This window comes from Micropterus salmoides, unplaced genomic scaffold, assembly GCF_014851395.1.
Source record: "Micropterus salmoides isolate LMB-PRFRI ecotype aquatic unplaced genomic scaffold, ASM1485139v1 Ms_hic_scaffold_14, whole genome shotgun sequence".
In the NCBI taxonomy this organism is placed as follows: domain Eukaryota; kingdom Metazoa; phylum Chordata; class Actinopteri; order Centrarchiformes; family Centrarchidae; genus Micropterus; species Micropterus salmoides.
In genome coordinates this window covers 17981023-18006096 of record NW_024040485.1, presented here as the reverse complement: position 1 = coordinate 18006096, position 25074 = coordinate 17981023, and the positions used below count along the sequence as shown (strand labels likewise).

Genomic DNA, 25074 nt, shown 5'->3' with positions numbered 1-25074 from the left:
AGATATCTGCCGTGTGAGGAAACATATCTGCCGTGTGCGTGCGTGCGCACGCACTTCTCATCGACCACTTGCTCTCTTTTCTTAGCCACAAACTGTGCATTCAACTCAAGTGACTATTCCTGGTTCACAACCGCAAATAGTTTGACGCTTCACTCATCACGCTTTCACTGAGTATGCTGTTCCAATGTGCCTTTGTGTTGCTCAAGGAAAAGCCTTGAAATGTGAAAGAAGTGGACAGTTGGAGAAAAAGGAACTATAGATACGCATGGATGGATGGCTCCTTATAAGGAGAAAAAAAAGAGTAATGCGAAAGTCTTCTGGGTTCGCCGGGTGTTCAAAAATCAGTCCTCTATTTTGTCTGTTAAGCAGGGTCACTCTCATCTCACCTGGACTTGTGATCACGTGCCTATGGGCTACTTTGTAAATCATGCAACCATGTATGTGCAATCAGGCAGTGATGCAAATACAAATACAAGTAAGCCACAGCTGCAATGAAACACACACTCTTTAAAGTCTTTAGCACACATCACCTTACCAAGACCAGTGCAGTCCGAGCATTGTCCTGGGAGCCTAATTAATCACGACTTTGGTGAGCAGCCAACAGAGAGGGAGGACAGCACCCTTCTGTCTGAAGCCTCCACAACATTGCTCCAGAGTGAACCCACAACCAGGGTTAACACAATTACCAGCATGTCCTCCCAACCATACATCCAGCATCTCACCACAGGCACTGTAATTGGTGTGCCTAGAATTGCAGGGAAAAATTAGAAAAGCAGTAGAGGGAAAGAGGTGATTAATTTGCTGGAGGAGGAGGTCGATGACGATGTAAATCACGGCATGTCAGCGCAATTTAATTTCCCTGATTCCCTCGGCCTTGTCTGCCACGCCAGCCTTGCTCGCTGATTGGTTAGCGTCAGGTCATAGCTAAAGAAGTCATGGAGTGAAGGACACCATGCATAGCTTAATTACATTATAGGACCCTGTACCGTACCTGTGGACCCCACTTCCTCCCACGCTTGTTTGTATATTTCCCTGAATACAGGGGATTAGAGGATCAGGAGGACGGATCAGAAGGACAGGTAAAATTCTGTGGCTCCAGTTATGTGTAGCTGTCTGATCACATTTAGTTCTATTTAAGAATATAACAGGCATACTGCTGGACTTGATGGGATATGCTTTGTTGATTTGGAACAAAAATAGTTATGAAACTGAAGATTTCATCTGGATCCTTATGATAATAAGGCAGCATTCAGTATGAAAGTGAAGCACAGCTAAAGCTTTTGATGTGCTCGTCTTAAAATCTCTATCAGTAAAAAACACACCATCAAAAAACAAGTGTGTGTTACCATCAAAACAACTCTCCAGGTTTGAACTTCAAACCTCACCTTCTCTATTGACTCTCCAGATAATGCCCTCAAGGAGACTTTGTTTGCATTAAACAACATCAAAATGCCGACCAAAATCTATAATCCAATCCCTACCTTTTACACTCTGTTTTATTAGCCAGCTCAGCGGCGCAGACAACAGAGGTGCTGCTCCTCTTTGTTGCAACATAAGACCCATTCAGCAAGGTTTAGCCAGAGGGGTCAAGCATACAAAGCAAGCTATTCCTGGGGAGCAATTAGCTCTCAGCCACACCAATGTAAGGTCATATCTCCTCTGGCCCTTATGACACTTCCTGTTCACACTTGGGCTACCACCTCCTGCCAATCGGTAGCTTCCCCTGGGCTTACACTGTATGTTGCGTATATGTGTGTTTTTGCATATATTCTAAATTAATAATATTAACAGAGAGCAGTTTTAACATAAGCACAGCCATAAAAAGTGGGAATAAAATAGAAATGAAGTGAATTCTGTGTTTTGTATTGTTTTGTTTTTTAACCTGAAATTACTTGAAAACAAATTATTTTGAGAACTCTCTTTTTTCATAGGTAGCACTGACTCACAGGCTATTTGAGTGCATGCGTTTGATCTCAAGTTTTGCATGTGTTGAAATACCTCTGAAACTAAAATAGGCCCCTAGGCATAATATATTCATATTCATTCATGATATATACAATTTGAGAAATCTCTACTCCCAGGTAAAATTGGCAGAATAAGTTGTGTAGGTCTCTTGAGACTGGACAAAATAGAACAGGTAAAATACAGGGCATGTCTCAGGGACTTGCAAAATATAAGAATATTATGTAAGGCCCTATCAAATCTGTTTGAATTTTTTCCAGATTCTTTCCAACAAATTCCATATTTTCTGTTAAAATTTTTCTGAATTCTGTGTTCTGTTAAGCACATTTTGTCATCAGTGTGTAATCGAGTGGTGGATGAATAAAATGTATATTCAGATGTATGGGACAATTCATACAATAAATGTATTGCAAAAGTAGGATATTAAAATACTATAATACTAATTAATAGGGGACAATTCCTCTATGTAATTAGGTTATTACTTGACTACTGACAATTTTTTCCACAATCTTCTACAAGACAGCATCCATATGCTGCTCGAACAAACGGTAATAAATGGGTCTGACGGAGGCTACTCTCGCATGGGAAGTACTCCTCCTTGTTTACAAAGCTTGACCAGACACTGTGATAGCGATTTCCTTTTTTCCAACGGAATATCTGACTCCACCCATACAGCCTTCATGGCTTATGTTTTGCATCTGCCGATGTGGTTGCACTTCTGAGAGTCTGTAAAAGTAAGGAGCTTTCAGAGAGCAGAGTATAGAAGCAGCGTGCCCATAAATGAAACATAAATATAGCAGTGTAGTTTTTTTCTGTTCACTTGGCTTAAGTGCTGTAAAAAAAGCTTACAATGCCAGGGAAAACCCAATTTTTTATAAATTGCATTCAAATTTCGGCAAATTCCACAATATTCCACGTTTTACAGTTGATTACATTTTTATAATCAAATTCCACAATTGCATCTGTGATGTCCACATCATAGAAATCAAAGGGCCATACTATTAATAAGTAGATTTAAATTGTAAGTTTATTGAACTTTAGAATAAAAAAATTCACCTTATGTTAAATATTATAGAGCCATGCTCTATTCTCTATTGATCAGTTTTGCTTACCGTCTACAAAATGCAGGCAGTAATACACGATACATTGGCAGTAAACAAGCTAATCTGCACCAAAGTCTCAAAGCAGAGTCAATGAGGTGATACCAGACACATGCATCCACACACATCCACCCACACAGAAACACACATGCATGCCTGTACATGTACACATCATTGCTCACATGCTCTCACTCACACACACACACACACACGCACACACACGCACACACACACACGAACGCACGCACACGCACACACACACACACAAACCTAGGCATGCAGGGAGTCCTAATGACCTGCACCGTGTATTTGCGAGGGTGTAAGAGTGTGTTTTGAATTAGGAAGAGGAGAGGCAGAAGATGAACTAACGATGGCTGCTAATAATTACAGATCTGTAGTGTGGAGGAGTTAATGAGGAGCCAAAGCCTCCCATGATGCCCCAGTAATAATGAATGAGGAGTGAGAGAGAGGAGGGAGAGGGAGAGAGGGGGTGGTAGCTGTCAGTTTGAGAGGCCGCAATGCCCTTTGGTTTCTCTTCACTCTGGGCATGTCAACGAGAGAGGAGCCTTCTCAGAGGAGGCTTGTCTCCACACTAATGAAGATGTGACAGACCTCCGGTCCGTGACTTGCAGAGTATAGGAAAGAGGAGGAATGAGGATGAGGAAGAAGAAAGAGAGACAGCTCAAATAAAATAAAGGCACTGAAAAGGTGAAAGGTTTTTCAGACCTCCTACTAGAATGACACAGTGTCAGATAGAAGCAAAACTGATTAGACTGATAGGTGGTGGTTTTTAGTACGTTTTGAGTTTTTGTGAATAAAAGGTTGGCAGGACACTTAAAATATAATGTGACCCATAGCTCTCAAGCAAAATAAAAGATGAACATTGCAAGTACTCACTAGAGAGCTGGTGTAGCTGGGATCAGAGGTGTCATCCTGTAGGTAGCGTGACAATCCAAAGTCAGACACTTTACACACCAAGTTGCTGTTGACCAGAATGTTTCGTGCAGCCAGGTCACGGTGGACATAGTTCATTTCTGAGAGATATTTCATCCCAGCTGAGATCCCACGCATCATCCCCACCAACTGGATCACTGTGAACTGACCATCATTTTGCTAGAGGACACAGAGAAAAACGATTTTTTAGATATGATCTTTGCCATGATTAACAGAAACGATGCTCGCTGGAGGATAGAGAAATCAGCAAATGCTTAGAGATACTATGTTGACAAAAAATCCCATGCTTGAAAGTTGTTATTTAAAATACCCACTGTTTAAATGTGATTTTCTATTAAAAACAAATTACATGGGATTAGGATAAGGATTTACATAGTCGAATCAGAATCGCCAAGTCCTGCCTATAGTCGACTGATAGTCGAATCATGTGTGTTTTTGTTTGACTGGCGGGGGGGGGGTTACAATTTTGGATTAATTTACGCACTTTATTCTTTTAACACGTTTATTTACAGAATTAAATGTTGAAATGTATATTGTAATGGGCTGTATATTAACTTATTGGGAGAAAACTGGTAGTTCTGTGTAAAATCAGACGTTGAGCACCCCCATATCGCCAAAATAGCATGATCCTTGACATTCGAATCAGGCTCCACCCTTCAAACCATCGAATTATCGGGGTCAGCCCTAGTACATATATAGATTATACAGATTACATGTAGTCTTAATGTCAGACAGTTAGCATCAAGGCTGTGGGACTCAGAATTAGAAAAAGTCTTGCAGTAATATTCATAACCGCAGCCTGAGGTGACATGTACATACAGTGAAATGGGACAACATGTGTTGTCACACCTGGCACTACCAGTGTTCACTTGTATCAGAGTTTTTTTTTCTACTTCCCTTGGTAATCATTTCTTGTTTACACTTTCAAATGTCCAGAGGAAAAGATAAGCGAAATGGATTCTTGGAGCAAATCTTGCTCATTGTAGGTGTTACAGCATTGTTCCATTCAGGCATGCAGGCATCCATCTCTTTAACATCCACGCATGGTGCCCCTACCCCTGTGGGAATGCTGTGAAGAGCAAGCTTTGAACCCCCGAAACACAGTAACAAATAAGAGGGTAAGGGAGATCGATAGAAACACAAGTCGGATGTGGCGGTTAGCAAAGCCAACTTCAAAGAGCCCTTTTAAACCCACCCTAGATCAAAGTGGAATAGAACACCAATCCATGAGATTGAAGGAGGAAAAGTGAGTTTGAATAATGATTAAGCTGTATGTCTGCTCAAGTCTTACTCTAAAATAAAGAGTGAAGAGTCCATTAATAGTGCCATGCATTAAAAAAGAGAAATTAAATGCTGATGGCTAATGGAAAATCATGTTCATTGTCATGAAACATATTCTCTGTTGGCACAAGATAGGTTTAGAAGGCTTATTCTAATTTGTATCAGGCGGGATTCTTAGCATGAACTATTTTCTGGGATAGTTTAATGACTCATTTCTAATTAGATTCTCAGTTCTATTCAACTCCTGAATATGACTTTTGATCACCCAATATAACTGTTTGCAATGAATGTGTTCACAAAAATTACTCACCCTGAGGAATGAGTCAAGGGCACCATTCTCCATAAACTCTGTGACGATCATGACTGGGCGGCTCTTTGTTACTACACCCTCCAGACGGATAATGTTTGGGTGGTCGAACTGGCCCATGATTGACGCCTCAGACAGAAAGTCCCGCCTCTGCTTCTCCACGTAGCCTGCCTTCAGGGTCTTAATGGCTACATAGATCTCCCTCTTACCAGGCAGCTTCAAACGGCCCTTGTATACCTCCCCAAATTCACCTAGAGGGGAAACAGAGAGAGGTGCACAGCGTCAAAACAAGAACTGATCTACTTTTGAACTGATCTTTTGTCTGATCTAAAAGTGATCAGACAAAAGATGAGCAGAGTTGAGGATATCTATATCAATTCACTTATCAAGGTTATTGGCATTGTCCCTAGGCAGAAATATTACCCAAAGAGCAATTAGAGATCTTGATATAGTCTATATCAAGCATGCTGAGTATTGTCCAATACTCCTCTAATGTTGCTCCTTCATGATATTGTTAACAGTGTGGCTCCTCTGACTCACAGTAGTCATCTATCCTAAAAGCCTGCCAAGTGTCTTCATATTCCCCAATCAAAGAATAACAGGCAAGCACTATCTGGTAAATATCTGGAAACTGTTTGATTAATTATCACCACCTTGGTGTCCTGCAGAGGCACCACACAGTGAGATCAACAAAAACGGAAATCTTTAATTAGTTAGTCCCCTTGCATCCTTACGCCTATCCTTTCTCTGTCACTTCCTCACACCTAGCTTGCTGAGTAGACCAGTCTGCAGGAGCTATTCCAGGCCCAGTCTCATTACCAGGGGTATTTTAGCCTCTGTATGAACCAACACATATGGTATCAGCATGCCCTCCCTGCTGTAAAAAGGTGTGTCCTGTCCCAAGGAAAAGACATGTTGGAAACAGGGGGACACACTAAGCTGAAGCTATTTTAGCCTCCAGTTGCTGAGAATTTACTTCAAAGCAATCAGCCCCGAATGACCTGTTCATGAATTTTAACAGACATTTTAACAATATGTTAGAGGTGATTCTGAAACAAGGACAGAAAATAATTGGCTCTACCTATTTTACATGTAAGGTAAATGAATGTAAGGTGAATGATGATGCAAGGTAGAACATGTTAAAGAGCAAGACTAATAGGATCCAAAAACAGAGAAGCACAGGGAATAGGCCGCAAGGCTTGAGTTATTTTTTAATGCCATTAGGTCCCAGGGTAGCTGGCCTATATGCTGCTAGTGCACTTGACATGGGCTCTTGATGTTTTTCCATCTCATGTAGCTGCCAACAGGGCTTGGCTTTTTGACCTTGAATGGATTCAGGTTAAACTTGTTTGCACATAACCTTACAAACATATACATTCACTATAACATACAAAAATACATGAAAACATAGACATTCACCTTTTGTACATGTGTATAAGTGCACACACACACACACACACACACACACACACACAAATTGCTCCTTAGCACCCATTCATCATACCTGCACCAATGACCTCTTCGATCTTGACAGTGGAGACGTCTATCTCCTTGGCGAATTCTCGTACAGCTTCGTTGGGGTCTTCGTAGGTAAAGGGATCGATGTAGATCTTCATCCCCGGGGAGCCTGAGAAGTGGGTCGGGCAGCCCAGTGGGGAGGGGCAGTTAGACATGTCGGCTCGCAAAGAGAGTTCTAGAACAACCAAAGTGCTCAATGAGCTTTCCAGAAGAAACTGTTCTTTTTCTCTTTGGCTAACGTCTAGTGTCAATGACTGATGAATGCAATTGCCCTTCAAGTCGTAGCCTAAATCACAGTGTGACAAAGCATTACTTGCAATCACTACAAGCTCTTAACAGTTGTATATGTTAATGCAAACTTCATTTGCTCTACGGTCACCCTAAGAGACAGGAAAGAGCACTACAATATGTAAATGAATATTAGCACACATTGCCCACATAAATAGTATACGTAGATGATTACAGGAACAGCCTTGGTTACGAGTAGCACAGACAACAAAATGGTGGTATGATGATTCAGTAAAAAAAACAGAGTAAGAGAGGAAGATGAAGGGATACAGGGAGGGATGAGGTTATATAGAAAGAGTTAAAGTAGATAGTTCTTTTACCCTTTTATCCCTTACCCTAGCAGTCTCTGCTCTTTGATAGTGGTAGAACCAATTTCCCCACAGCCTATCCCTATAGGAGCTCATAAAGAGATAAAACCACTGCGCTATCAACTCACTCTTTATGCTGTTCTGCAATAGGTGAGCTCAGTTCATAGACGGGAGATGTCTGCAAACGGAGGACAGATTTTCTGTGTCGACAGGCCGGATGGGGAGGACTGCCGAAAGACTCTTGTAAACATATTCAATGCACGGTGCCACAAGACGGACATTAGGCCAAGCAAGCAGACTTCAAATCATCATTTCCACAGTGACACCCAAGGGCAGCCCTGTTTCTCATAGCTGTTTAGTCAAAACCTTGACAGTCATGATTGGAATAAACCAATCTCCATCAAGTCAATTTGTGTCTGCTCATTTGCATAGGCATAGAGAGAGGGAGGGGTCTCAAGGGACAGGAGGAGGATAAGGTCTGGTCTTTAGAGGAACAAGGTGCCTCACCCCACTCTCGATTAGAAGCTGATTCTAGTTACTGCACTAATTGCCTTGAACCCTGCCTGTGTGAATGTTATTGCTCATTAGAGATTCCATACAGATTGGATTCAAGTTAATCCGTCGGAGGGTTTTTCAGCTTTGCATTTCATAAAGTCATTCTATTTACAAGTGTCACCAAGCTGCTCACTCAGCAGCACTACTTGGTGGGACTCAAATTTCAGCAGGGAGCATATACAACAACAAACATATGAGAACACATACTCTCAAGATCTCAAGTACACATGCATGCACTTCCACATACACATACGTACACCCATTACTTTCGAATTCACAGTCCAGAGCCCACTTTCATGCATAATTTAAAATGCAAACAGTTTATCTCTCTCTCCCTGTGGTACAGCCCTGGTTAACTGGACTCATCTTTTTATGGCCATTGGATGAAAAATAGATTCTGCTTTAATATTTCATAGCTCCTTCATCTGAGTGTATGAAGCGAATGTATCCAAACGTCAGTTCTATTTTTACCCCCAAGATATAAAACAACAAGCCTGTTGGGTGAGAATGTATGGCTGTGACTCGCAGGCATTTAATACATTCCATAACTTCATACCTTTTTCAACTAGATGTCCACATATAAACATAAATGGGAAAAACTGACAAACTCATTCATTTATTGAATTTGGATCATAAATCTCAACAAAATCCATAGGTTACAACACAATTGCTAAAACAGTTAGTTGAGCGGCATTATACATTATAGTTTACAGCGCTGCACTTAACCATGTTATTTTCACCAATGTCCAGCATTTAGCCTGCTATTAGTCTGCTCTGCTCGTTTACTGAATGGCCCTAATGTATCCACAAATCAACCGCAGGAAAGTAATGCTTACATTATTCTATTACTAGCAATGGGTGCAATCAAATTACTGGTCCTACTACACAGAATTTACATATTGCCTAAAGACAAACAGCAATGTCAGTAAATGAAACAGTAGCTTCAGAAATGCTCATCTTTTTAAGTTAAAGGAATTCTTTCATATGTTAGTCTTTCATCAAGGACACATAATTTCTTCTAATTCCTTTTGCCTGACGATATTTGTAATTTAGCAATTTCCATATACCGTACTTACATATGTTTTATGTGATTATCCACTTTGAGACATTAACATAAATTGCAGGACACTGTCAGTCTATAGCGAATACATTCCCATTTCATTTCGGGACAAGATGCACACTAATCTATTACGTGGCTCCTTGAATATAATTGAGCTGAGTTTACTTCCTAAACACAAACTAATTATCCATCGTTTGATGTCAGAATTTTTTTTGTCAGACACACACTGCAGCCTATTTGTATGGAAAATCAAAGGGGTATCTAAAAATTGTATGGGATTGTATGAGAACAGTCACGTTTGTATAAATGTAAGTTTGGGTTTGTGGTGCCTTCTGCAAGTCCTCACTTTACAGATGCTTAGCAATTGCTGTTTCACATCTTGGCCAGGACATCCTTGTAAAAGAGATAAAAAATCTCAATGGATTTCTTTCCTGGTAAAATAAAGGTAAAATAAAAAATAACTAAAAAAAAATTCTGTTCCTGCCTTAATTCCTCACTGAATTCACATGTATGTATGCAATACGGAGAGGCAAGAAAAAATAAGTAAATGAAATATAAAAATATTGGCATCTAACAATAACAAGATCTAGTAAATGGGCTTTCAAATAGGATTCTCATTCAGTGTAAGCACCAGATGCTGAAACACAAACAACAGCTGAAGTCACAAATAGGGTTTGAACATTAGCGATTTGAAGATGTGTTGGTAGTCATATGCAAAGAAGCATTAGGGCATACAGTAAACATTCAGCGCTTAGAAATGTCTGTCTGTTAATTAACTGATGTTGACAGGTTGTTGATGTGTGGAAAAGAGTAAAAGAGAAGAAAGACTGTAAATGCTCAGTGGCGCTATGTATGTGTGTGTGTGTGTGTGTGTGTATTATGTTGGGATGAGCGTTGGTGATACGGATGACGCGCTGATGTGGGCAATTAAAACAAAACAAAAATTACCCTCCAAGCCACACAAGGAGCACTTGATTCATCTGTGGGGATGATGTATGTGTTCATGCGTGTGTTCCAATTTGCTTGCCATGACATCTCCACCCAGTGTTTGCTGTAATGTTAGAGGCCTGATTTCCATAACCATGATCACTCAGCTGCATGTCTGAATTTACAGTATGAGCAGCATCCCTCTTGATGCCTTTCACATTAGGTGGGCTGGAAATGAGGAGACATCACCTGACGTGTATGGCAACAGTTGAAACATTAAGCAGCCGGCAACACATTTTTGGAGATTCACACAAAAAAATGGCTAAGCGGCACCATTTAATTGTTGCGTTGAATACTGTAATTACAAAACTGTCAGTCAAATCTTGAGAGAATACATGAAAACAATGAATTGTGGGGTGGGGGGATTATTTCATGAGAGTTGGTGGTTTGAAGGTTGAAGGAATAAACCTATGAATAGAATCTCTTATCAGCATTTTATTTCCTCTCACTTCAAATTGCTTATTCAATGATTAGGGCTGCTAGTCTCTCTGATCTTTTGTTTATTTTCACTACTTATGTTAATTGCATTTGGTTTTACCGAAGATAGCCCATGACAAAACTGACTCCTCAGCCCACAGCAGTTTTAATGAGCCCCTGGCTGCCACTTCTGTAGCTGTGACACAAAGTAACTGTGTTGAAACGCTTTGCTGTGTCAGGCTCGACAAAACTCTATCCCCTCAAGCAAGCCCCTTTTCAGACTGCTAGGTCGGCAGTACACATGGCTTTCATTTGAGGTACAAATCTCCTACACAACCCTTTGTGTGTACGTGTGAGCGTGTGAGTCGGAGTTTATATGTGTGTCCCTCCAGGCTCCTTCCCCTCATGAGTCGGTGTCAGGGGGGTGCTTAAAACATGACTCAATCACAGTTGTCGTACAGCCCTGAGAGATGACTGTCAGTCAGTGTCATTGTGTAAAGGAAATGTAATTTACATCCATTTACGCCTGCTACCTGAGGTAATTTCTCTTTTACCTTACCTTTTTCCATCAATGCATTATGTAAGAATATGTCCTTTGCATACATTTCCTTTAACATGCAAGACGTGACAGCAGTCAGGGACAGGACACAATACCACCCTAACCCTTTCATTAAATGAATCCCTTCTCTGAAGACCTCCGCTTTGTTTTGGATATAAAAACTGACCCAGAGTTGGCTTTCATCCTATTGGACAGGTTTGGACAAGCTAACACGATCCATATTACTATCCTGTGTACCAGTTTTATGTCAAACATTGTGACATTGTGAGTCTGACTGGTGAAAGACACAATGCCAACATATCATGTCAGCTAAATTTAATGTCAAAGTCAATGCTAAAGTCAATGTAGCGTCGTCATGTTATAAGCGTGCATCAATTCAACATCAAGCGGATAAAAAATATTACTGTAGCATTACAGTGCATTTTGTGTGATGCCACCTCTTGTTATGTCTCTGTTTTGGCCAATGCCAAGTGCTCGCTCGTTAGTTTGAGCATGTGCAGAGCACACACTTTGTGAAGTCGTTGTCTTTTATCGTCCACTGCATCTGTTAGGGCCTGTCCATAGCTCGCCATTCATCTGTGACAACATCTGAGCCTCTTCTTACATGATGTTGGTCTGCAACAGGTCTTCTCTTGAGCGGATCTTTCACCACCCTGGCAACGAGTTTTCTTGATGTAATTATGTTGTGTTTTTGTGCTAAACTGCAAAATGTTCAAAATTCATACAGATTGTTCATAAAGTGAAGAAACATAAATAAAAGTTGTTTTCCTGCACAAAATGTGTGTGTCACTTTACTTAAAGCAAACAAAGACATGCTATATAACATTAAACATTACTATAAGCTATTATTCCATTTTATATCACTAATTGTAAATGGTGACTAAAGTGTATTTATAACGAGGCAGAGTCGGTGGTTATAATGTGTTATGGAACATGGTCGGAGATTCTTGCCGCACAGTGGTATAAACTGGTATTAGTATTAGTTATAAAACATTAAATCAAAAGATCATAATATGTTATGAACTTTGCCATAGCGCCTAATGCATGTTTGTAAGTGATTATAACAACTGTTATAATGTCTTATGGACGCATTATATCGTGTTATAATATATGCATAAGTCATTATAGCGATGACCTTCATAGAAAGTGTTACCAAATATTGTTCTGCTCAGAAAGAAATTTGTGTGGGCTATACTCACATGTTCATCTCGAACCATGAGAAGTGTCACAGTTCAGGAGTTGTGAGCCAAAATGGAAAATGCTTCATAAAAAGCCATACAGCAAATTAACAGACAAACAAACATGTGGGAACAAAAACTAACCACTAACTTTAAGGAACTGGGTGTATTAGGGATGGACTCACCTCTTCCTGTGCTGTAATGTTGCAGTTTGTCACTATAAACCGCCTCCTTGGTATAGGCCCTTTTCCTAAGGGAGCAACGAATATTGAGAGAAGAGAAAGAAGAGAGAGAGATGACGGGATGAAAGGAAGTGTAAACGAGGCCTTATTACTGTTCATGTTTCTCTGTATGACCTGAAAATGACGTGGCTGAAATTGAATCAGTTGCAAAGGGTTAGCAATGGCGAATGAAGTTTATGAAAATGAGCTGATTTTTAATTAGACGTTGATAGGATCTCTCTGCTTTTCATCTGTCTCCTCTGCCTCAGCATCAAAAGAGCCTGGCCCGTTTGATGAACACTTTACTTGCTCAAAGTTGCACACAGCACTGCAGAAAATTCGACTTTCATATATCTAAAGAGGAGCAAGATGAGGAATGTGACAATCTGCTGCAAAATGAAATTGGCTTGACTTAAGTAAGTTAACAGGGCAAAGTAGGAGTTGTTAGGTTCTCTATGGAATTGAATATATTTCCAATATGTCCGCTTAGCTTTCCTTTCCATTAAATTGATTGCTATTACAAAATATAGTAGTAAATGTATAGTATATGCAAGGAGCTCACATATTGAAGCATTACCTGGAAATGTTGATAATACAGTATGTCTCAAGAACATACTGTTGATGGATCAGTTTCAGTGTCAAATACTGTAATTTTAAGAGAAATTTACCTCATATATCACTGTTGAATTTTACTTGGACATAATTCAATATATGCAAAGGAGTAGTATATGGTCTGATTAAGAAACATTGCAATCTTTCACAATATGACAGACATCCATCTTCATGTAATGTTTCCATCTTTTTCAATTACTATTAGCAAATGGAGGAGCATGCTGTGCTACTGCTTTAGATCACATGTTATCATGTCCACCCCCTGTATTTGATACAGTTCTCCAGGAAGCCATATGCTGCTATTGTAATGGCAAACGTAGGCTGATATGTTGTTATTTTCTTATTTGGAGCTTCGGAAAAAAACTAAAAGGGACAAATATTGCAGAAAAAGGAAAATGTGGGACAGGAAAAGGAAAAGTGGTTACCTGCTGCACACGATTGAGATAGCAACAAGGGAAACAATAAAGACCACTCCTGCTGCCGCTGACCCCGCAATCAGAGGAAGCTGTTCCCTCAGCTCAGACTTGAAGTCATCTGTGTTACACAAAGAGAAATACAGACGGACAGACATTGTGAATGGCTTAGGTGGAGCCTAAGCAGCATGACTGTGTTTACTTTGAGGTGTGTATGTGAGTGTGTGTTTGGGAGGTAAAGGAAGAGATGGAGGAGAAGAAGAGGCAGAGTGGAATGGGTGAACTGATAGATAAAGAAAACATATAGATTCCTCTGTTGACTGAAATCCGATGAGCTTTAGCCAGAATGACTGACAGGTTGTGTTTGATATACCAGCGGACAGACAGAGAGTGAGAGAGAAGCATAAAACTGATGGTGAGAAAGAGCTAGGGAGGCTCTCAGCCTTCTCTGTTACCTGTCAGAAACGAGCAGACAAGAGAGTGCACCTTGGAATGTTGTTTCTCAGGTGTTGAAAAGGAAGTAACCTACTGCCAATCACACATATAGCCAAAACATGCTTTATGCAAGTAGCCGGGGCATGCTGGTGGTAATTCAGAAGACGGCTTAAATGCCTAAAAACGCTACACAGCAAAATCCTCAGTTATCTTTTTGTGTGCCTGTCTGCCCGCGACTTTGGCACCAGCAAACACAGTAGTTAAAGCAATGCACGATTTAGCATGCTGCAGGCAAATCAGCAGCTTCTAAATCCAATCCCCCGTGTAGAATGGGCCTATTGGATTAAAGTGATAAAGGGAGAACTAATGCATCTTCGGAGCAGTGCGAGAGCTGGGATATATGAGGAAACTCAATGTGACAGGAATTGCTCACTCTTTTAACTTGCACATTTATCAAGTACGTTTCAAGCAAACAGTGTGAATGATGTTCCAGCTCCTCAAGCTTCCAGGCAGTCTTCCTGTTCTCTTTTGATGCACATTAGGCGTGAGAGGTCCAGATAAATCTCCCCTTCACTAATATGAGAGTAGTGATTTTTCCTGACAGACAGAAATCACACAGCTACCTGTTCCAGTGGTAAACAGGCTCCTATTATAATCAGTTAGTTTTCAGGGGCTCAGCCTATTACAGAACTGGAGAACTGAGACATCAGTCTGATGGCCCAATCACCTCTTTTTCATCACAACTGTCAGTCAGGTCTGCACTGTTTGCAAGTATGTGTGTTTCTCTGAGTGGAGGTGGCAAAAGGACACCTTGTGGAAACATATGAAAATGCGCTGACAGGAAGACAAAAGGGATTATATGTTTTTAGAAAAGACATGGGGAGCAGTGGTCGGGTGTCTTCATGAGACAGTAGAGCAGCTTGACAGGGGGAGAGGAGACCGGTAGGGCAGAAGGTGGAGGCGTGGGTGTGATTGTCACCAGTTCTCTAGCGTCCGCTGCTAATTGCCTTGACGAATGTCGTGCTATGGCAGGGAGCCAACAGATGAGCCGCAAACAGTGTTCATGTGAGCGAGTGTGAAGCGTGTGCGCAAATGTGCACGCATGTGTATGTGTTTGAGGCAAAGACCATTTGCGACCGTGATTGAGAGTAAAGGGGCCATGATGGTGCCTCTGCATCTGCTCTGCACAGGTAAGCAGCCCCAATGATGGCCTTCATCATTATTATTATCCTTCTCATCTTCCCTCCCTCAAGATCATCAACATCTCATTCATCGTTATCACCCTCATTACCACAAGACAACGTGGAAATGTCACTTCTATCTTTGAGACATTATGAACTATGGCCACATGTCCATAGAAGGCTAGTAAATCAGCAAGGTTCTTTGGCAAATCTTGTGAATCTTACACATATCCAGTCAAATGTTTAATCTATCCAGACTGAATCATGCTGTGTTAATTTTAGCGCAGATTTCACTGGTGACTACCAACCCCGTACACACACCTCCTTGCACTTACACTAATAGACATAGTTCCACCACCTTGCCAGTGTAGCAGGTGCTCCTCTTCAGCCTCTTCCCTCTCCAACAATCTAGTCCCCCACCCCCTCGCCCAATGGCAAAAAATTAATCTCATCAACTACTAATCACAGCTATGCATTCTGGGACGGCTCTCCAGCAACAGAAGGGCTGGGTGAAAAACCAATTAGCTAAGCATTTTGGATCAAGCACAGTTAGTTGCACAAACAAAAGACACTCAGCGTTCTACATATTTAAAGCACCCACCCGCCCACACACACACACATACACCCAAACCTGACCGTGAAGGAAATTCATTTAGCTGTAGAAATAGAAGTGCAATCAAACATTACGGTTCCCCGTGTTTCACCTACTAATAATAATGCAACAACAAATACAAAGAGCGACAAGATTTTTAGTTAGGGTGTATGTGTGTGTGTGAGAAAAAGAGAGGAAGCGAGACAAAAAAGGATAGAGAGAGACAGAGAGAGCTGTTTCTCCTGGCTCGGCGATCCTTACCATCTGTGAGGGTTTGGAAGCACATCTTGCTGCTGTATTTGCCAAAACCAGCCACAGTCCGTGCCCGCACCTGTACCACGTAGACTGTGCCCGGCCTGAGGCCCTCCACGCGTGCAGTGTTAGTTTGGCTTCGCAGGATGGTGGAGTTAATCTCTGCATGGTCCTGAAAGGAGCAACGGACACAGTGAGCAGGTTAGAGATAACAGAGAAGATGACAGCAAGAAAGCGTTTAACCACACCATTATGAAAACTCGGGTAAAACAAGATCCACTGGTGCTAGTAGGTGGAGTCTGACAGTGAGACAACAAACAGGCTTATCAAGCATTGTATATTCAAGAAACAATACGGGCAGGAGGAAATCAGTTTATGTTATGTATTGTAGTTGTTGTAAACCAGAGATACGGGAAGTGTAGTGTTCTTTTGATAAACAACATTGACAGAGGACAAATGAAGACAATAGATAGTAGAGAAGAGGGGAAAAACCAAAGAGACAGAACAGAACAGTAAACGGTAGTAAAGCTCTGAAAAATTACGGGCGCATTTAAATGACAAGAGGTAGTATGATTGTTCTTCCAGTTTTAAATAAGGCTTTGGTCAGTTTGCACTTCAAATACACATATTAAAATACTCACACAAACACACACAATATTTCCCATTTATACAGTAACACATTTACACAATATGATAATTAAAGGCAATTATTTCTTGCAAATTACAAAGGGCAATCGCTACTTCTGAACAGTAATGGAATTGTATTGCAATATTTGTATCTTCAGATGTGCTTCATAGGGAGGTTTAATTACTGCTAGAAGTTTGAACATTACATCATCTTGTTTTGTTGTCTGAAGTAGGTTGCTTTTTAAAAATAATGGCAGGCCAGTTCCACCCACAGAAAGCATTTTATTTTTTCATTAAAGGGAATGCTATGGAAATCCTTTGTGCAATTACTGTTTGTTGTAGGTATTTGTCCTCTTTCCTATGCTCTTTTTTCAGATTGGATTATCTGTTTAGATCCTCTCAAAAGTGTTAATTTCACCCTTGCGGATGTGCTTTTGTCTGTACGGATGTACATTATGAATATATGCATTCGTTCAGGCATCTATGGATGCAAGCGCATGGCCATCCATTATGTAAATGTATGGTTCTGACCATGGGGCCTGCCCTCCAGATCCTCCATCTCTGTCTTTCTATCTTCAGGCTCAGGAGAGCTAGTCTGCTGCAGTGAAGTTTGGGGCTTGGGTAACTGCTATGGGGGATCAGTAATTACTTAGAGCTGTCACCATCCCATAACCAAGAGTGAATATGACAGCCAGAAAATAAGACTGCACCTACATTACACCCACTACTGCAGGCTGCTGATAGCTAGATGCAGACATACTGTAGAGAGGGAGCGGGGCAGTTGAAAGTGAAGGTGCAAAATCTCCTTTGTCAGTAAAACAGTATATAAATTAAGGCATGCTGTTTTTTAAGCTTGGTAAATACACTATTGTTTAATGCTGGACTACATATTATAATACATGTAGGAATGCTTTGAGAAAATATGAATAAAAAATCTGAGTTGACAACAGAGTGGAAAAAGGCAAGTAGGAAGCTGGTGGGGGGAGGAGATGATGTCAGGAAGCGATAAGAAACACAAGGCAGAAGCTACCCACATCGAAATCATTATCCAATCTGATTGGTGTAATTGAATCATTCCAGTTGCTCCGTCATTGAGCAGACGAGGTAAACACAGCTATGAAATCTGCCCCCACCCCACACATAATGATGTGTGCAATCACATTAGCTCTTATTGGACACTCTGGACTTGATGAAGACAAATGTTTGGGCTTGGGATTGGAGAGCATCGCAACAACAGGCTTTCATTCTATCTCTGAGAGGAAAGAGATGTTTCTAAATGGAATGCTGGGTCTAACTGGTTTAGAGAGTTTAATCATTTCACAGACCGTTTGTGCATTAGATCAAACAATCTGTCACTTCTCCAATGTGCTGCATACAAACAATCTAAAATTCTGAAACTTGACTTTAAAGCAGCAGCTCGTGCATTTTGAAAGCACCGCAGAGACATGAAGCCCCATGAGAGACTGGAACCATAGTCACCTATTCATCTGGTATAAGACATGGTTGGGTGCACATGGACCACTCGAGTCAGGAATAGCCTAATCCTGTTTTTCTCAGGACCACACCCCCATCTGCTGTGTTTGAATGGAGGACAGGTGAGCAGACAGATGGCAAACTGCCAATGGGGAGCATCCCTTGAGGGAGCACCAGCTAGGAATGGCCCTTTCATGCTGCCAGTCAAATGGGGATTAAGTGACACACACACACACAAACACACAAACACGCAAACACACACACATCTGCCACTTAAAAAATGAGCTGGCATTTGGCACTCCAGCAGGTTAGGGTATCGCCAATAAAAGGCCATGCCAGGAGGGACTTCCAGCCACGAGAGGTCCTTACCTGCTGCCAGTCAAATGGGGATTAGGAGGACCACACCCTAACTTGCTAAATAAAGACACAGTTGCAGGTGGGAAGGCAGATGGCAGAGCAGCCAATCAAAAGCATTGCCAATAGTGACCGACAGGAAGCGCTGCGGGGAGTTTGGACTCTGCAGCCATCAGTAAAATCATTGAGACAAACTTAGCAGGAATGGTTTGCCTGATATATATTGTTTATTGGTTACGGTCTTAAAAAGCTTCCCATGTACTGGATGATGGTGAAGCATACTCCTTTTACATTTACTCCAGGAGGAAGCTTTAATAAATCTTCCTTCTCCCGTCTCTAAAACCCAATAGACTACTGGACTTATTTGGACTTATTTAATTGGAACCATTTTATTACATTCACTAGATGTATTGCATTAGCACTGGATCTATTATAATCATATTGCTGGATTGCTGGAAGTCCAATATTTTGTATTTCTTTACCTGTTCAAACTTTCAATTCCATTTTTGTAATTGCCAATTTCCTACCAATTGCTCCTGTTCTACCAGCAAACTGCAGATAGGAGATCACTCTTTAAATTTCCTTTTTGGCACTTTCTGCCATTTCTACCTTGCGTTTACAGTCAAAAACCAATACTGTAAAGGCCACTGAGACATTTTATGTAATATTGGTCTATAAAAATAAACTGACTTGACCTGACTTGTGTGTGTGTGTGTGTGTGTGTGTGTGTGTGTGTGTGTGGGTTGCTGTATGTGTCTGTTTTTCCAAAAAATGCCAACCACCCAAAATGGACAGCATGGCGACCTGGCACAAAGACAGACATGGTGAAATACCATGTGTCCTCTTCACAGGCTCACACACATGAACGCATGCAAATACAGCAACACACACACGTACACACAAAGGGAAAGAGAGGGTGGGAGTGTATGAGGGAGAACATTCTAATATTATGTTCGTAAAGTGGAAATGAAAGAAATAAATCTCTTATTGTTAAATTTAAATGTATTGCCTATGGTAAAAAAGGAGGAAAAGAAAGGGGGGGTATGGACTTACAATTTGAATCTGAATCGAGACTAGATGGGTTTTATTACCAAATGCAATTAATTACCATTACGTCATGAATTCTAATCTAAAACGAAAATGGTAATTTATTTGTATGAAAATACAATGATGATAAAATCTGATATTAAAAACCATTTAAGCCTCTTAATTGTTTTGGAAAGTAAATAAACTAAAATAATGCAAAAACTAATTATATCACGGTACGGCAACCAAAAAAGATTCATTCAGATTCTGCAAAGCCACCCACTAAACACTAGTGAGGGTGGTAAGAGAATGGAGAGAAGAATCATCTTATCTACAGTACATTTGAAGGGAAATTTATTTGCTTCAGCGCGTTCAGTTTGTTTTTCTTGTTTTCTTTGCAGCCACCTCCTTTTGAGATGACTCTTTGTATGCATTCCATTCACCTGGAGACTAACAAGGAGGCCTGAGTGAGCGAGGTGGGAGACAAACAAAGAGGGAACGAAGAAGAGAGTCTGAAGGAGGAAATGTGAATTCTCTTGCTGGGGGACTGAGGGAGTGCTGCACAAGTCCTGCTTTTCACAGGTTCCATTAAAAATCTAAACTTGTCTGTACAACATCTGTGTGTGTCTACAAAAGTATTGTAGTTGACTCTGAGGGCTGGCAGGACGAGAAGAAAAGAATAATAAATACTTCCTCCTGGCTTCTCTTCTGAAGAATTGCTAATTGTATGTAAAATACATGGGGGGGTTTCAGAGTGCCAGAAATGCAGATGGTGCTACGGTCAGTGCGCTGCAGATCCTGGTGACAACTTGTATTTGCTCTTAAATTTCTAACATTGCTGTATGACAGTAGTGCAGGCATCCAGAATGGATACACCTGAACAACTGCTGACACAAACACTGATGCAAGCTCTCACACACACACACACACACACACACGCACATATATGCACACGCCCTCTCTCTCTGATACCACCACGCACAGAGCCATCAGTAACCAGAGCCAGTGGCTGCTCTGCTCCAGACTTAATGGAAGGGCTGACCTCCGCTATGCTGAGTTATTTCCACCTTCCCCAAATTTTCAGGCAGCCAGAGGAAAAAGGGTATGAGAAAAATGGAGAGACCTGGGGCACAAGATTCTACATTTTTCTCTGCAAACCTTTAATTCATTTCATCTTACTTCCCAATTTACAGGGTCCTGGGACCACTTACTCTGTAATGAGAAGGTGGGTTGAAGAAGGGAGTGAAGCCTGTTCAGAGAACAGCATTCAGCACACACTACAGCTTTCAGGTGAAACTGTGTCAAAATGCTTTTTCAGTCATGTACCACCCCTTGGTGTCTCATTTTTGTAGTGTGGGGAAACATTGCTATTGGTAACATTTTATGCACCAGCATGAGTTGTTGTACAACATTACCATATAATGTCACAAGATGGTGTAACTTGTTAAATGCACACACATTTGTCTTATTGTCATTAACAATGTTGTGCTGCAACACCATTAAACAGCAGGTTGTCAACCCATCCACTCGTGTTTGTTGTAGCTCACAACTTCTCGTCAAGTCAGTGATGCTGATGCAAAACTGGCCCTTCACTACCAAACACCAAATTTGGATACAGGATACTAAATTAGGATACAATTATGAGTCATTTGCAAACTCTATTAAACATTATACTGTTACTTAGTTACTATATTTTTTGGCGATATGGCCAAAAATAACGATAAAACGATAAAAAGTTTGATATCTTTCGATATAAATAATTATCACAATAAGTATCCTATCATTATTTCTTTCGAATTTGAAGGCTGATTTTTGTTCCTGAGTGAAAGTTGAAGAAATCTGATGGTTAATTGTGGTTTAAACTCTTCTTTATGGTCAACACTTGCCAAACAGTGGATCACTTCACAAATCTGAGGTAGAACATTCAAAACAATAATGATAAAATCTTGAACAAATTCAGAAAAAGCTTTTTTCAGTCCTTTTTCCTCAGAAAATAAACATCTTAATAAAAAAAATTAAGTTCTAATTCATGTAAGATTTAAGTGAAAACATTTATTGAATATTTATTGAACATTTATTATATTGTTATTGAAAAAAATTATATTGTGATAATTATTGTTATTGTTTTATTGTCCAGCCCTATTACTTACCTTCATCTGGGTGATCACAGGATACTTGGATACTTGATCTGTTAACTGGTTGCATGTCAGATTTATCGTATGATGCATTAGCCAGAGAAAAGCTGTTGCTCTCAAACACTGTCCACTCAGTCAACTGAGTCAGTGTAGTGGTGAAGGGATGATTAAATAAGTTGACAGATAGAAGGTTTGCAAAGTGATTTTTAGTATTTTGGAAATACAAAAATACTGATACTGATATTCTGATTCATGGCACGGTTACTGCATTTTGTAGTTTGTCTTGATACCCTTAAAATAAGGGTATTTAGTATGTTATCTAAAAATACATTTTGATGCATCTTTGCCCATCCCTGACCGTAGTTAAGCATCGGTAAAAACTTTTTTATATGTATATGTAAATACATACACATAAAAAATAGCCACATACATGATCTTGAGGACATGTGTACGTTTATATTAACTTGTATTTGACTTGTTTTAAATCAGTGTGATGCTTGTGTTTCGTCTGACCAAAAAAGCGCAGCCTTCTCATTCATTTGAATCGAGCCAGTTGGCACTTCCACCCATCTGCGTGGTGGGGTGCCAATGCAAAAAAGTTGAACCAGGCTTAACTTTTGCAATAAAATACATGCAAGACCACATTCTTGGTGGATTACTTCGCACATGTCACATGAACAGAGTATTACAGTTTACTTAGCAATGTCACAACAAAAGATAAAACAGTAGCTGCCGTGGTAACTTTCCAGAATTGTAAAATCCTGTCTGTTAAACACATTAAACTGACTGTGTTGAAAATGCATACTAACGTACTGTATACTCAATCAGTACTGCATACTGTGTACTAAATTAACAAAATGTATGCTCTGCATCACATGACTGTATTAATCACATTACCATTACATCCCATCTAACATTATCCACAATTAAAAATAAAAGAAATTGTTTTAACATTTTTCTTCTACAGGTCATTATATTTGTGAGCTCCAGCAATTAGGGGTGCAACAACTAATCGACGTAGTCGACAAAAATACATTTTTAAATTCGTTGCCAACGAATTTAATAATCGATTCGAATCTAAAACAACATCAGAGCTGCAGTAACACCTTCACAACCTAAAGCCTCCAGAATGTGGCAGCACTTAACTCTTCACTCAGCCAGACAGATCATGAACTGCAGCAAAGCTGAGCTCTCCTGGAAACACCGGAGCATCTGAAGAGGAGGCGCGTAACGTCGTGTCTCTGTGGATGATGAAGACTCGTCTCGGTAAGCTAGTTAGCGAGCTAGCTTCACGTTAAAGCCGTGTTGCTTCACGTTATGAGCTGAAACGTTTTCTATACAGTTGGTCAATTTGATTGATTGTTACAGTAATGGTGCTGTGAGTAGCACATAATTATGATAGACAACGGCCGCGTTTACATTCCAGATGTGCCTTGACTTTACAATCACAATTGATGCATCGCTCATGGCGACGTTCCCAGCTGGAGAACGTGTTGCTGCCGAGTGCGCAAGATTAGACAACACCGGACAATTTCATTTTTTCTAAAGAAGAGAAAACTGTTCCTCTGTCTATGCGTGAGGCGGCGGGTAATCCGCCCCAAACTCCCTTAAAAACATCACAGAGTTTTGTGAGTTGTTGAGTTAGGGGAAACTATATAAATATTGTAAAACACTGTCTACTACAAAATCGTTATTATTGATCCCCTCTTGTAAATTCGTTAAATGTAATGCATGCCGTTATTCCTTTCTTTGTATACAGTGTCAGTTTGTCCCGGGGTGTTGCAGTACTGGTGTGAAAGCTGCTCAGTCACTAAACAGCAGATCAGCTGCTTATCAGGACGTAATTTCAGGGAACTTTCTGCTGCAGCAGAAACGTTCATTAAAAGATGCATTTTTGAAAGCAGTATTTATTTCATTGTCTTGACTGTTAATTAGCACATGCCTAAAACAACCTCAGGTTTAATTTAGGCTAATAGCTAAATGAGAGGCATTGTGTCATTTTGCGATTTGTAATCTGAATAGTCGATTATTCGTTTCAATAATCAATAGATTAATCGACTATCAAAATAGTCGTTAGTTGCAGCCCTACCAGCAATGATCATCTTAACTGTATCTTAACGTCCTGGGTCCTGAGTAGCTTTTGTTCACACTCCAACATTCGTAATTATTTCATCGCCAGCGCACAGCCTGAAGAGGTGTGATGTATTTTAGGGCAGTTGTCCAGTAACTCATGCTGCATACATAGAAATTCTTGCTTAATCTAGTATACATCAGGGTACTTCTTGTGTACACAAAATCCACATACTATGCAGTTGGAACGCACTACATACTCACTTATACATCTTACTTCGTGTGAATAGCAATTTCAAACACAGCCTGTTACTAAAAACAAAACATTTTCTTGCCATTCATGTGTACACCATGTACACGCTAAGTGAACGGCCTTCATTAGAACAGGGTTTCCAGTTCTTCTTAATACATCCAAGCTTGTGTCAATGTCAAGGTCACACAACTACAATGTCAACAGTTCAAAACCATCTGGCGACCCTTTTCCCATTTCGTCCCTCACTCACTATCCATACTTTGTCACTCTCTACTGTGAATTGTTAAATCAAAACATGTACAAAAATAATCTCAAGAAAAACACTAAGTTACTTACTAAAAATGTGTTCCTGTGTCTACAATAGTTAAAGTGAGAAATATGTTATCAGGTTGATGGTTAAAACTACAAAATTAAGCAATGAAAGCAAAGTTTGAAACAGAAGTAGAATTTTCTTTTATGATTACACTTAACAATCAACACGGAGTGTGACAATGCCATGCTGCAGGAGAAGTTGCTATTGTAAATGGTTATAGGAGGCTTCCTGTGAGATGGAGTGTTCAGAGAGATAGCTCTCTGCTGTGCTAAGGACTAGCTGACTGTGCCAGGCACGCTGAGACAATCAACTCCAGAACCATAACAGTGTGACTACTCCCAGATTAATGCAGGCATCGGTGAAACGCATAAAAAAGAAGGCGAGAACAGCCATTTTTATATAAAGAATAATTTTTTTATGATATCCTTCCCATAAGCTACCCATGGCGCTGGAAAAAGCTGGGAGTGAGCAGGGGAGTGTGTAATAGACATGGGAGACATCCCTCCATAATTGCCTTTTATGACTAAAAGGCCACATCATCACATTATAGCTGTGTGGAACTTCCAGATTTTGTGGACCTCTCAAGCGTTCAGAGAATCAATGGTGAGCTGGCGGGACTGACCTCGATGGAATGCCATTTAAT

The 25074-nt window shown here is 40.4% G+C and overlaps 1 protein-coding gene and 1 long non-coding RNA gene across 2 annotated transcripts in view; one reads left to right on the top strand and one right to left on the bottom strand.

Annotated features, from left to right (window-relative positions):
- Positions 1–21452, top strand: part of LOC119902164 — a 36352-nt gene extending 14900 nt beyond the window's left edge. Inside the window, exons 2-3 of the long non-coding RNA XR_005444304.1 lie at positions 20062–20242; positions 20854–21452. This is a non-coding gene — a long non-coding RNA (uncharacterized LOC119902164). The remainder of the gene's footprint in view (positions 1–20061; positions 20243–20853) is intronic.
- The window catches only part of LOC119902161 (ephrin type-B receptor 1-B-like), a 154866-nt gene that overhangs the window by 16456 nt on the left and 113336 nt on the right, over positions 1–25074 (bottom strand). The window contains 6 exon segments of the mRNA XM_038718146.1: positions 3960–4175; positions 5608–5855; positions 7109–7297; positions 12660–12724; positions 13733–13841; positions 16190–16352. Of these exon segments, the coding sequence (XP_038574074.1) occupies positions 3960–4175; positions 5608–5855; positions 7109–7297; positions 12660–12724; positions 13733–13841; positions 16190–16352 (990 nt within the window).